Genomic DNA, 14,563 nt, shown 5'->3' with positions numbered 1-14,563 from the left:
TTTTTTCCGAAGATCCGCTTTCAGTGTCCAGGTTTCCGCCCCGTAGAGAAATATGGGAAAGACAAGGGTCCTAACTATTCTGATTTTGGTTTTGTTGAGAATATTCCTGTCTTTCCATATTCTCTGCAGCTGAGACATTGCCGATTTTGCCATACCGGTTCTTCGTCTGATTTCGGCCTCAGATCCGCCCCTGTTGCTCAGAACAGCGTGGCATACTTATAGGCATATAAGTATGCCATTTTTGTAAAAGACGTTTTTAAGAAAAAAAAAATATTTGTCAAAATATTTATACATAAAGCAGATCACTGACGAGCCTTCCGAATGGATGCCGTTACAATGGATACATCCAAATGGACGGCATCCTAATATTAAACATTGTTTGTTTTTGACATTCACGGACCGATTTTGGATCGCAGCCACGCTATTTGGACTGTTGGGAGGCTCGTCAGTGGCCACCTTAATATTTTTGGACCGCCTGTATCAAACGAATTTTTTTTTTAACTGGTGATAAAAAGCGCAGTCTAATCGATAGATAATTTTTCAGTCCGATTAACCGACATTAATTGTCGTAGATATGTAATTAAACTTAAATGAGTCGCATTAAATAAATACATATACTTATGTCCCAATAACGCGTTAAATAAAGTCAACTAATTAAAGTGCAATCATTCTGACACATTAAACACTTATTTTGCAAAAGTAATTATAATTATAATGAATTAAATTAATGATTGTTTCAGTGGTCACCGGCTGCACAGACGGCATCGGCAAACAGTACGCCAGAGAGGTAATTAATCACGTTTGTTAATCAATAAATATCACATTTGCATGTGACACTCATCTGTCAGTCAGTCCACAATTCTCAGTGGGCCGCAGCGTTGGAACTATAAGCATAGAATAGATAAATATATGAACTAAATTACAGAAAATACACACGCCTTATGCCTCGGCTACAGAACGCAAGCTCGGAGCGTCACGAGTAGAGATGCAACGGATAGTTGTTTGGCCGGATGCCGGATACCGGATATTCGGCCTGACCAACGGCCGAATATCCGGTATTCGGCGAATATTCGGCCAGCGAAACTATACCTAGATACCTACACATCGGTTTTTCAGGTGCGCATTCTGCAGGTTTGACCTGTTTCCTAGTAACCGTTCGCACGGACTCATTTCTAGGTTCGAAATGAGTGCGCGTGCAAGTCAGTGGAATGATTAAATCGTTTTAAAATAATAAATAAGTGTGATTATGACCGTGTCTGTTTCTTAAATCCAATTTGTTTACTCCGAAATCAAGCAATGTTACTATCCGGTATCCGGCCGGATAGTAGGTCTCTATCCGGTATCCGGCTGGATAGTATAATAATGGCCGGACTTCCGGTGCATCTCTAGTCACGAGCGTGCCGACCGCCATAAATTTGTGGCGTCACCATCGTTCGTGCATGCACGCTCCTGACGCTCTGAGCGTGCGTTTTGCGGTACTCGAGTTAGAGTCCCAAGACCCAAAGACCCATTGATTATACAGTCAGCAGCAGAAGTTGCTAAGCGGGTGAGGTGTTCAAAATTACCTTGACACGCTCTTATTCTCTCAAGCTCAACAATAAAGTCGCGTAAAGATCATTTTGAACATCGGGCCCGCTTGGCAACTTCTGCTGCTGATTGTAGTAGATGAAGGTAAATTGTAGTCTAAAGGAGCCCACTGATTAACAGTCCACCGGACGGTATCGGCCTGTCAGTTGTTCGGAACTGTCAAAATTTTGTTCTAACTGACAGGCCGATACCGTCCGGCGGACTGTTAATCAGTGGGCCCCTTAAGAAAAAATTTTGCTGCCGCCCCCATGTTTGACAGGCGAACTGGATGGCGCTATACTGCGCCATGTTTTGTGGCGACTGGATTGTCAAGCGTCAACTTTTGAATATCAGTTACTTGCGTTAAGCGCCACTGCGCTATCTTATACATTCAATTCATATTACCAGAGATATGTATAACTCCGTATACAATAAATAAAGTCTAAGAAAAAAACGTGCCATGGAAATCAAGAAAAAGTCATTCTATAATAGAATATAATAATAGATGGCGCACACACCTTTTGTCCTATTCTCGGCTAGATGGCGTTGACACCGTTTGATATTTAACAATTTTAACACAATATCAGTGAAAGAACATGGGTCAGTATGGAACAATAAAAATTAAAAATCATTTATCCGTAAACATATTTTGATTAATTTATACATTTTCAATTTTATTTTAAGTTTTAATCGTGTGTCGATAGATGGCAGTAAATGTACCGTGACTACAATATTTACTTTGGCAATAGCCCTCTATACTCTTTGATATTACAAAAGGTTCAATCACTCACCTTAGACCTAACTAAGTACTTAACTATTTAGGTATGTCAGTTCACGTCACATGTCCTCAAAAACTTTTTGACAACCTATCCTGTTGTCAAAAAGTTCTTAAGGTAATAAAATATTTAAATTTTGAACACATCTCATAATACGTGTGCTTTCTGAGAGGGTCCAGAATATTTAATCACATTTTATAGTACAACCAAAGTTGCAAGTTACATTAGCACTAATGTTCCAAGGGGTCATCCATTAATTACATCACACGTTTAGGGGGAGGGAGGGGGTCAAGAAAATGTGACATATTGTGACATGGGGGAGGGGGGAGACACAAACTTTGTGACGTCACTTTAACTTCGTCAGTAACCGAAAATTTATTTAAATTATTTTATTCGCTGTACATTTAAATAACAAGTTTTTAAAACGATAATCATTTTTATTCGTTTAATTTTCTTTCCTAAGCAGTTTTGGGTTATAAAATTACTAATATTTATATCGTCAAAAATATTTTGATAAAATATTCATAATACTTATACTTCGTTTTTTTTAGCATTAGAAATTAGGTAAACAATCTTGATGTGTCTTTTAATTGAAAAACACATTTTAAAAATAAGTTACGGCAAATATGTAACAATTATGAATCTAATACGATCATTTATATTCTTCTGCTTTCATAAGTAATAGTTTTTGATTTTTAAAAAGCGTTTTTCAATTAAAAGACATGCCAAGATCGCTTACCTTCTTGCAAGTTCTTTCTAATGCTAAAAAAAACGAACTATAGGTAGGTACCTACTTAATTCGATTTGGCGATTTCGTAGAAAAAATGTGACGTCACACTATGGGGGAGGGGTTTGCCAAATGTGACCAAGTGTGACAAGGAGGGGGGGAGGGGTCAAAACACCTAGAAATTCGTGTGACGTAATTAATGGATGACCCCCAAGTGACTTTACGTTATTTTCTAGGTCGCCAAGACACTTAAAAGAGACATTAAATTAGTGAATGTTGTCGCAAGTGTAAGCGCGGTTACTAAACTTTATTACTTGAACAGTCAGCAGCAGATGTTGCTAAGCGGGCGAGCTGCCCAAAATGATCTTATGCGACTTTAGTATTAAGAGAATAAGAGCGTGTCAAGGTAATTTTTAACACCTCGCCTGCTTAGCAACTTCTGCTGCTGACTGTACTAGGTGTGGGTATAACTTTTCTGTCTAGTTATTTTTATAAGCAAACTTTCGTATTTAGGTAGTCATTCTTAGCTCGGAAGTGGAACATGATATCTGTGACATGTTTTGATAATTCCTGGTAATGTATGTTATATTACCTACCTACCTATTACCTACCTATTATTATATTATTATGTATAATATATATACGATGATGTTACGATGCATATGTTTTGTGTGAAACAACTTAATTATTTCTGAAAGTATACTTCTGAGAGAGTAGTGCCCGTACAAAAAAAAATTTCGAGAGCCATGAATCTATATTATACAAAAATTTTGTGAAATTTGACTGAAACCGTATTTTCCCTATGTTTGCTGTGGGTCCCTTAATTGAAAACTTTGCCGGATCCTAGTTGAAAAGACTCCTAAAATTTATAGAAATATCGTGCCTCAGGCAAAACGCGAATATGTATTTCTTTTATTTTCTGCAGCATATCAATAATATGAAATAATCTTATATTAATGTTTCCCTGAGGTGGCTGAAATATTAAAATTTTAATATTTTTTATTCAAAAAATGAGGTATAAGTACCCTCTAATTACCTGTCCCAATCATAATTAAGTTTTAAGTACTGAAAATTAAAAACGACCCGTGGGTGTTCAAATATCTCGTCTAGACCTGCCTTAATGAGCGTATTAAATTGAACAAATGTGTCTGCAGTCGCTACTCAGTTGGATATTATAGTAAAATTATGCAAATCGTACGTGACCCTAGCGAAGCGTCAGACACCACTAACTTTTGGGGAAAGTTTACCTAGAAATACTTTATTTATTATGATCTTACCAAAGAGAATAGAGTCTCTGAGATAGAGAGTTAAGCCGACCACTGACTAACAGGCCGCCGGACGATATCGGCCTGTCAGTTAGAACAAAAATTTTACAGTTCCCAACAACTGACCGGCCGATATCGCCCGGCTGACTGTTAGTCAGTGGTCGGCTTTACTGTCATGTTAAATTATGTACCTAGCCACAGTTAATTTACTGCCATCTTTCGACAGAAGATTAAAACTGTTAGAACGCCATTTGGCTTTGATCCTTATTCTTTCACTGATATGTGTTAAATTGTTAAATATTGAAATTAACTCCATCGTTTTGCATGCTCGGTTCACAAAACGAAACTCTGAACGTAATCTCTTTTAAAAAGTTTGAAATTCCACAGGGCCTTAAAATTTTATTGATATTTATTGACGCAGGTCGAAATATTAATTAATTTATAAAAATAGTCGAACATCTCAATCTCTTAAATCTGTAAATTGATTTATCAGGCTTTAAGCTAATAGCTTTTTAATTAAAGTATTAACATTAAAAAGTTGCATCTTATCTACATTTGATATTTATTTTACCAAAATGAAGATTAATTTTTCTCTTGGGCTATGAAAATATTGGAATATTTTCCGACGTTAGTTGGCTTTTTATTATTTAAATGTAAAACTATAATAATTCTGAAGAAATGTTTTTTTCATTAAGTACAAAGCCAAAGCCAAGTTCAATAAAAGAAGAAACCTGGCGACGAAGCGGCCGTGTGTTATATTACTTATATTACACGAACTTTTTTTTTGGAGGCACTTTTAACCCCTGCATAATTGAAATGTATAAACATAGTTAAACAAATGAAATCATATATTATTGAAATATTACCTCAATAGATGCGGCCGAGAAAACTTATGTTTTATTGATAATGTAGCATCAGAATATTATGGAATACTTCAAGTAGATAAATGCAACTAGAAGGCCACTATAAAATTTTATGTTCATCCTAACGTCTCTTTCCTGCTTTTCATTGTCGGATCATATTGGAATGAATAGACAAAGGTTTTAGCAGACAAGGCAATGTGGAATATACTGTCGAACTCAAGATCGACACACGGCTTAAGACGGTTTCGTACATTAAATATTTATCCTTCTTAGTTTCTTATCTACAAATTTCTAGAGAAATTTAAGACATTCGATATACTTCAGATACATTTTAATCTGCAATGAAATATATTTACCAAAGCAACACCGGTCTAAATCCTCAAATTTTCGTCAAAGTTTGACTTTCATTTTGGTGTTCCAAATGGTTAGGCAGTCTGTATGCAAAGATAATTTGAAATAGACTAATATTGTTAAAGTAAATTATTTAGTCAGTATATTTACTGCCATCTTTCGACTCAAATGATTACTATTAAATGATACTGACTACATAATTTACTTTGACAATGTTCCTTTAGTCTAAATTCTCTTTGGTATAGCGTAGCAGTAAATTATTTACTGTAGTAAATTAAAAATATTAAAATAGGTTTAAATTATTCCGCGAAGTACAAGGTATTCGTCGATCGTCGAGTTGTCATGTCTAAAATTAAGTCTATCTAAAAATATGATTCCACAGATCATAGTATTTTATGCAGTAACATGCAGTAAAACTCTATGGCCCGTTCCATACAATAAAGATGTATGCAAATCTAAACGCGAAGGGAATATTCTATTGAAATATTTCATCCGGCGGAAATGAATGGAACTCACTGGATTTTGTTATATTACTAGGAAGTATTTCATATTCTGCAGCTTATTGGCTTTTAGGAAATTCGGTTCACTATTTGCAAACGTGCATTTGCAACTACCAAATCGATAATTAAATTCGAACACGTCATAATTACCTACTGCAAATAATACTTTTTCCGACCACAGGATATTTAAAACGAAGAGTAGGGGAGACCGAGGTTAGTGAAACAAAGGTAAGTTGAAACTACGTAGATTTTGAGGTGTTTATAATCGTCTTGAGGCAAGGACGCATATTGAGGGACCAGCAGATGGCAGGACGCGGCTAGACATCATTTATCCACCACGATATAATTTACAGATGTCTCAAAAATTAGGCTGTTTCAACTTTTACCTCTGTTTCATCTCTCCTCGGTTTCCCCTAATCATTCTAGCAGTCAGTATATACGAGTATATTAGAATGTATGTTTAAACATTATATTTATTTGTTTTAATTATATTCTTCGAAGCAAAATAAATATCGGCTTCTTATAACTAAGCGCAAAGATTATAGGTCCTACCACCAAAATGAAGATGAATCAGGTACCTACTTGGAACTATGACAATATTTCCGCTCCATATCCTAAAATCTCGACATAACAGTAAACATAATGCTTTCATATCATAATCACACATGTCATTATTTCTTGTGATATGACTTTACAGTTTATTTACATTATTAATAGCCAATTTAGTATGCAAACTAGACATTCAGGAATAATGCCGTGGTATGGTTATTGATGTTGGTGAATTGTGCGCCAGATCCGACAAATTACAATTTGCCTTGTTTATAGGTTTTTGAGAGCCATATTGCTTATTTATTATGCATATAAATATAGAAAGAAGGGGTCTCTAACCATCGAATGAATATACAGGGTGGCTAAAAATAAGTGCATTCCCGTTGCCAATGAGGTTTCGGGATTATACTTAGCAACTTGGAACCAACCCCCAAATCGCGAAATAAAAATTTGGCTCTTTCATACATTTTGGCTGGTCCATTTCTTATGGGAGGGTTGGGAGGTTAAATTTTTTTCGCGATTTCGGGGTTGGTCCCAAGTTGCTCAGTATAATCCCGAAACCTCCCTGGCAACGGGAATGCAGTTATTTTTTAGCCACCGTGTAAATTTTAACTAATAAACAAAATTGTTAAAACAAATTGAAGGGATGTTTACAAAAACAATATAACTGACTACACTGGTTCACACCTGAAACGATTGACAATGTTCTTAAAAAAGTGTCAACCGCTCTAAGCAGTTATGTTGTTTTTGTAAACATCCCTTCAATTTTATCAACCCATTCTCTCGGTTTCTCGCGGTTAATGATGTAGGTCTTCGTCATATAAATTATACAATTTGCTCCATGTTTATTATTGATACGGTGAACCACACGATACCTACAAAAATTAATGCAGTGTGCATACATAAAATACAAAAAAGAGCACATATTATAAGTTACTGCGAAAGTTTAACCTTTCTATTTTTAATTTAGTCATATAATTTATTTAGGTGTGTTTTACGATGTGATGATTCATTTTTATTGCGCCTATACCATTGTCTTAACTGAAGCCAGATATTTTTTCGGGGTCAACTACCTAACTACAGGTCATTTATATTCTTGGAAAAATTGACTGTGAAACTTTAGCTACTAACCTTATAAGTGCAGTGTTAACGAATAATGAAATGAACTAATACAGAGCTTTTTATTTTCAGTTGGCTGCCCGCGGTTGTGATATTGTTCTAGTCAGTCGATCTATCGACAAGCTGAGGGCGACAGCTGAAGAATTAGGTTAGTAAACAACCTATAATTTGGTATTAGCTTGCTTAGATCAAACACAAATTTAATTACAGCAAGATTACAGGCCACTTGGTACTCCAGAGTACGCCCTCCAGACTGCGCGATGTTCCCCCATCCGGACTACGTGCCCGAGCCATCGGAGTCTATCGGCTTTCGATTCTCAAATGAGGCAGTACCAAGTGGCCGAAGGCCGACTGGACGCCCTAGGTACCGCTGGAGAGACGAAAGGCAGAAAGACCTTAGCGAACTCGGCGCCGTCGACTGGACAGAAACGGCTTCGGACAGAGTAGCATTGCGGTCTTTGATGTCGGAGGCCAAGATCCACTTCGGGTCGTTGCGCCACAGCGGTAAGTAAGTAAGTAAGATTACAGGAGATGATCATATCAAATTATGGTATTACTTCTTCAAAAAAAGAGTGCACAGGATTTTAATGGGTCGGCAACGCAACGTCCCTGCAATACGCATGTAACAGCCCTGCGGGTCTCCATCGACTACCGTGACCGCTTACCATGAAGCGGACCGTATGCTTGTTTGCCACCGGCGTGGTATTAAAAATAACTGGAACTGATCCAGCGGCCTATACCTATATTGGGCAATAGGCAGTTTTAAACCCCATTCTGTATTCGTCGGGCAGGGGCGGACCGTGGCGGGCGTTCCTGCCATAAGTCATTTTTACGCGGCCACGCCGGCATCTGTCGTACATTTTTCATACCCATCTCCATTCGGCCGTTGTTGGTTTCAACTTATGGAACAGCCCCTTGTTTTAAATGGAAAGATAAAGGCCGAATCGTTTGAATTTATCACCAATATTTAGAGGTTGGACTGAAATTCGTAAAGACTGTTGGGCTTGAGACATCAGCCTTTATTTTTAACGGCAATAACTATCATATTATGTGCTCAAAAATTTGGTCATCAAATGTACACTAAAACAATGTCCTTTTAAGCTTACAACTCATGAAGATTTAGTTTTCGTTTAACTTTTACTAAAGACTTACAATTCGCTGTTCACGTTTCCCCTTTTTGTTTATCCAGAGAAAGACTACAAGGTGTCAACAAAGGTGATTCAAGCGGACTTCTGCGAGGGCGAGGAGATTTATACGAACATCGCTAGAGAGATCACGGATCTGGAAATCGGCACCCTAGTCAACAATGTCGGCATTTCCTACTCGTACCCTGAGTACTTCCTGGACGTGCCTGATTGGTGAGTTACCTTTACCTACTCGTATTGTTTGTCCAGAGAAAGACTACGAAGGTGATCTAAGCTGATTTTTGCGAGGGCGAGGAGATATACACGAAGGTCGCGAGAGAAATCACGGATCTTAAGTGTGGCACGCTAGTCAACAATGTCGGCATTTCCAACTCATACCACGAGTAGGTCTGGTCGTGTCTGATTGAGTGATTGGTGTTGACTTACCTTTACTGATAATAGGTAGGTATTGTCTTTAATGTAAAAATCGCTTGAAGTGCAACGACTGTTCGTAATCTGGTTTTATCAGTTGTTATTTAGTGTTAAACGATTTATTTAGATAGTCCGTCAGCACCATAAATATTTAGGTAACTGACGAACAGCAGTCACACAAACTTTATAAAACATCCCCCAAATTTCCGTTCAAAAACCGTTCCAATTCATGCTTTCAAATCTTCCGCTAATATCCCACCGTCTGTTGAAATTGAACGCAGCAAACCGCACCTTTCGTTCAGAAACGATTTCCAAAGGGAAGCAGGTGTTCGGGTATTGCCACCGTATGAAATAAGTGCCGTTCAATTGAAATATTATTCCAACTATCGTCGCTTTATCGAGGGATTATTGTGACGCTCGGCGCTTCACGGTATTAGATTTCCGAACGTGAATTTGCTGTTTAAATTTGACTAAAGTGTTTATTTGCATGTGTTTTATTGTTTGTTGAAGTTAACGCGATTGCAAACGATGGATTTTTGTGGATTCGTAAAAGAAAATGGACAATGTTGCGTAGGATTCACGTGCGAGTTTTTCAGAATTGAGACAAAAGCTTTATTTCGACTTTGCAAAAACAGAATAAAACCAAATTAGGTAAAGTTTTGTCTATAAAAAAATTGGAAATAAATATTGGTCCCGAATTTAAATAGCATTAAAATACACTTGAATATGTAATATAATATTTCTATATATTTTACTCGCAATCGAAGTGTATAACTCTAGCATATAACTATTTTCTCCTTGATCCTCTGCCGTTATCGGCCCTCGCTCCTCTCGGACCGATATAAACTTACCTCGCGCGATATGTGTTATTTTATGTTATTGTTATATAATCTACTATTATTGCACTCTTATCACATGGCAACGCGCTGGCAAGCTCGTGCAATGAAGACGTTAAGACGAAACAGGAGCTGAGTTTTAAATATTTTAGGTAAATATACCCGTCTCGCTAACGGAAGCGGCAGCACCTAAAAGTAGTGCGGTAAGGACAAGGCGAAAAATCCTGCGTAAAAATCTCAAAAATCGAGGTTTCGTACTCCTCTGTCCTCCTCCAAAACTTAACCAATCATAACCAAATTTGGAAATCTAAATGATTATGAAATTATCTGTGTCGGACCGTGTTGCTTTTTTGGCTAACTGATATCAGTTTTGAATGCCACGCCTCTCATTGCGGCATAGTCAATTAGGCCATTTTGGCCATTTTTGAAGGGCTCTAGCGCCTTAAAAAACAAAAATATCATAAAAAGCAAAACGGTCCAACACAGATATTGACAATATTAACCTGTGTTGAAAAAATCATTGCTCTAGCTTCAAAAACCACGGAGGAAAACGAGGAGTACGTTTGTATGGAGAAATGACCACTCCTGTTGGCTCTTAATCTTAACGTTAATCTATTTTAAGAACACTTTGAAGAAAAACCCGTTTTTATTGCATAATACCGTCCATTAGCTATCCATCAATCTACTTACTCATCATATATGTTTACTATGATAAAACGTATTACATAAGATATTTCCTGATGACATAAACACCATAAAGTTAGCCAGTTGAAGTAATGAGTAAAAGTAGGCCGAGCAAATAGAAACTAAGAAACCTCTGCCTTAAGAGCGTTAACATTTCTATCAATAAAATATTATTCTTTCTGTAAGTATTTCATTTAGGTACCTACTTATTGCGAGTGACAATTTTTACTAAGACATTCAAATTATTAAACATAGAACTCATGCCATTAAATCATCTGCAAAAAGTAATTGCTTAAGACTAACTTATCTTTAATCAAAGCCATTTTACAAACATCAGCACTAAGACTGCAGACTAAAGTAGACGACGTAGATGTAATATAGACAGTGACAGCCTGACAGCCTACGACTTGGAAAATAGTGTAAATTTCAGTCAGCAATATTTTTTTATTATTATAGGTAGTATTTTTGCTGCGCCGACCCCAAGTGAATGGGACAAGGGCAAGAGAATGATGATGATAGGTAGTATTTTTAAGTTACTAGCAATCAAAAATTAATTTAATGATTGCAATAATTAGCGTAAGCCGCTAACGCTGAGCCAATAGTCCGAGGCTGAAAAATGTCTTTCATCCGAGTTAAACACTCTAATTTTCATTTTGAATACGAGGAAAGTAAAATGCATGTGTTTTTTTAAAAACATGACTAAGTATACATTTTTCTATTTTTTGAGGGTACTTAATTTTAATTAACAATTTAGGCAAAAGTATCGTTATTTATCGAATGGGGAGTCAAATATCAGAATGGAAACTGTATAACAAATCCATTTATTCTGACTGTACCTAACCTGTACCCTGATGTCACTTAACCTAAATCCACTTAGTATTATTCCCCCATCTCAACTCTCAAGTCACAATACTCACCTGAATTAATCTAATCACTGCGACATTACCGCTATTTAGTCGCAAATATATTGACTTGACTTGCTTAATGATCCTCATAGTGGCATTCTATTAAACTACCGAGCAGTGGCGGCGTGTCAAACATATTCATAGGCAAGCCGGGGCTAATTTGGCTTACATATTTCCTATACAACTCTGCCCAAACATCCAAAAACAGGCAAGCCGGTGGGAATCGGCTTTTATGGACGCGCCGCCATTGCTACCGAGTATGAGCGAATTGAGGATTCAGATGAATATACCACCTGATGGAAGTTATATATGACTTGTAGAGTTAAAAGCTTGGCTCTACAAGAGATCTGATAACTTTTTCATAGTGCGAGCGATTATGGTTTCGTCTTGGAAACATTTTACATGAAAATGTTTTTGGTGGGACATTATATTATTAATTAACATAATTTATTATAACGCATATCGAGATTGCTATTCAAAATTGATTCCAGTTTTTATAAAAGGACTCGGAAATGTTACAACACAAAAAAGTTACCCATGAGTCATGACTCAAAAAACTTGCAAATCTGTTAAGCTCAGTCGAATCTTTTTAAAGTCAATGAGGCTTGTGGCAACCAACTCTAAAGAGAAGATGTGGGGGGGGCCTAAGTTTCAGCGGTACAAGTCTACCTCACTCGCGCTTGCGCGGCTAATCAGAACACAGAACTCATACAATCCACTACTAAAATGAACAAAAGCAGTCACTTTCTATGACGGTTACGTCGTTCTTGACTGCCAAGACACTATGAGGCTTTCACGCTAACTGCTTGACTATTATATTAAGTCCTAGACAAAGATGTCTTATACGGAGACGTGTGTGTGAGGGTGAGGCAGAATATTCGAAAGTGGGAAGTTAGAAGACAGGCTTAGGTATTAATATAGCGGGGACTAATTGTGGAACTTTAAGCTTAGCGTTTGTTGTTATATATCTACTCACTACTAGTACAAAGTAATATGTAATTATACGTCTAAAGGTGACATTCGCATGGCATTTGTGCACTATAGTTCGTTTTTTTAGCATTAGAAATAAGGTAAACAATCTTGGTGTGTCTTTTAATTGAAAAACACATTTTTAAAATAAGTTACGGCAAATATATAACAATTATGAATCTAATACAATCATTTATATTCTTCTGCTTTCATAAGTAATAGTTTTTGATTTTTAAAAGGCGTTTTTCAATTAAAAGACATGTCAAAATCGCTTACCTTCTTGCAAGTTCTTTCTAATGCTAAAAACACGAACTATAGAGGCCTAGCCAAGATGACAATCAGCATGCCATTCGGCATCCAGTTTTCGTTTTTGAAAACAAATTTTATAAGTCTATGTATTCTATTTTTTTTATTGTAGAATAAAATGTTTTCGTATGTTAAGTACTACTTTGTCTTCAATTTAACTATTATTAGCTCGTAGTTAAAAACAGCTTAAGCCTACAAAAGCCGTATAAATGACATCTAAAACATTTTATTTATACGGATCCAGACTAGACTAAAGCGTCCAATGCTCATCAACTATTCAATAGATCTAAATGGAATCAATACCTGTGCCTTTGACTAACGATTCAGATGTCTGAAACAAACGTAATACTTTAGTAATACGAAATTCCTTAAAATATATTTTTAAAGTATGGAAAACGAATGGCAATTGTTGAAAATCTATTATGCTGATTTATTATTAATGCGTACCTAATACGAATGAACGAATAAGTATGAAACGATATGTACATAAAATTTATCACAGCCAGTACATTGTCTTTTTCGAGGAGTGTTTTATCGAAATTAATGTGGAGTTCATAAAGATTGCAATTTTTAAGATTTTCATAATGTTAATTATGCTTGCCCAAGTTCTTGCATTCATAAATTTTTCATGTCACTGTAAATCTGGTATTGATTTGTTAAAAGCCCTTGAGGTAGGCCTGGCTTATTGCAAACTTTTACAAACTTCATTCAATTTAAGGGAGAAGTAAAAGCGGGAATTGGAAGGGGTAGACCTCGGCGGACTTTCTCTGATCAGATCGGGGAAATCCTGAAGAAAGGCCAGGTCAAGAGCACCCTAAACTGGCGATCGTGTATGAGGAATGTTATGAAAGTGAAGGAAGCGAAAGAGGTATGTCAGGATCGTAGCAAGTGGAAAGACGTAAGTAGTCTGCCTACCCCTCCGGAAAATAGTCGTGGTTATATGTATGTATGTCATTCAATAATTTCTAAATAGCTTACATTTTTTAATTCCGGATACGACATTAAAAGTATCGCTCTATGCGAACGAGTCATTATACTGTCAAAATGTTTCTACTGTATTATCGGATACAAATGATTCCGTCATTAGAGACAAACGATCATTTGGACAGACGGTATCAATCAGGTACTCTTAATTATTTCCCATCAATCGTGTAGCTGAAAACGCAGATGGCGACATATTTGTTTAGCGAACTACCAGTTTCGTAGTGATTGAGTCAAATACAAGTTTTAATTTAAATTCGGATATGGTTTTGAGTTTAAACTCTATGTACAGTCGCCATCGGATATATCGGAGCGGCCAAGGCGCTCACAAATATTTGAGCACGCCTCTATTGTCAAGGCGTTAGAGTGCGTGTTCAGATATTGTGATCACCTTGGCCGCACCGATATATCTGATGGCGACTGTACATAGAGTACTGAGTTACTAACATTAAAGTAACTCAGTACACATATGTATTGTCGTCTGTTTATGTGTTGTCTGTCACAACAGAAACTGTAACGTACATTTTTTTATAATTTACCACACTTAGTCTAGACAAGATTTTTTGGGAACTCTTTTGAAGTCTTTAATAAAAATAATTGCCGAATGACA

The 14,563-nt window shown here is 36.6% G+C and overlaps 1 protein-coding gene across 1 annotated transcript in view; it reads left to right on the top strand.

Annotated features, from left to right (window-relative positions):
* Positions 1 to 14,563, top strand: part of LOC134674541 (very-long-chain 3-oxoacyl-CoA reductase) — a 57,164-nt gene that overhangs the window by 35,641 nt on the left and 6,960 nt on the right. The window contains exons 2-4 of the mRNA XM_063532648.1: positions 741 to 787; positions 7,789 to 7,864; positions 8,906 to 9,074. Coding sequence (XP_063388718.1) covers positions 741 to 787; positions 7,789 to 7,864; positions 8,906 to 9,074 — 292 coding nt within the window. The remainder of the gene's footprint in view (positions 1 to 740; positions 788 to 7,788; positions 7,865 to 8,905; positions 9,075 to 14,563) is intronic.

The sequence above is a fragment of the Cydia fagiglandana genome, chromosome 20, assembly GCF_963556715.1.
Source record: "Cydia fagiglandana chromosome 20, ilCydFagi1.1, whole genome shotgun sequence".
NCBI lineage: Eukaryota > Metazoa > Arthropoda > Insecta > Lepidoptera > Tortricidae > Cydia > Cydia fagiglandana.
Note: the sequence above shows the minus strand (reverse complement) of the source record. Positions and strands in the feature narration are given on the sequence as shown.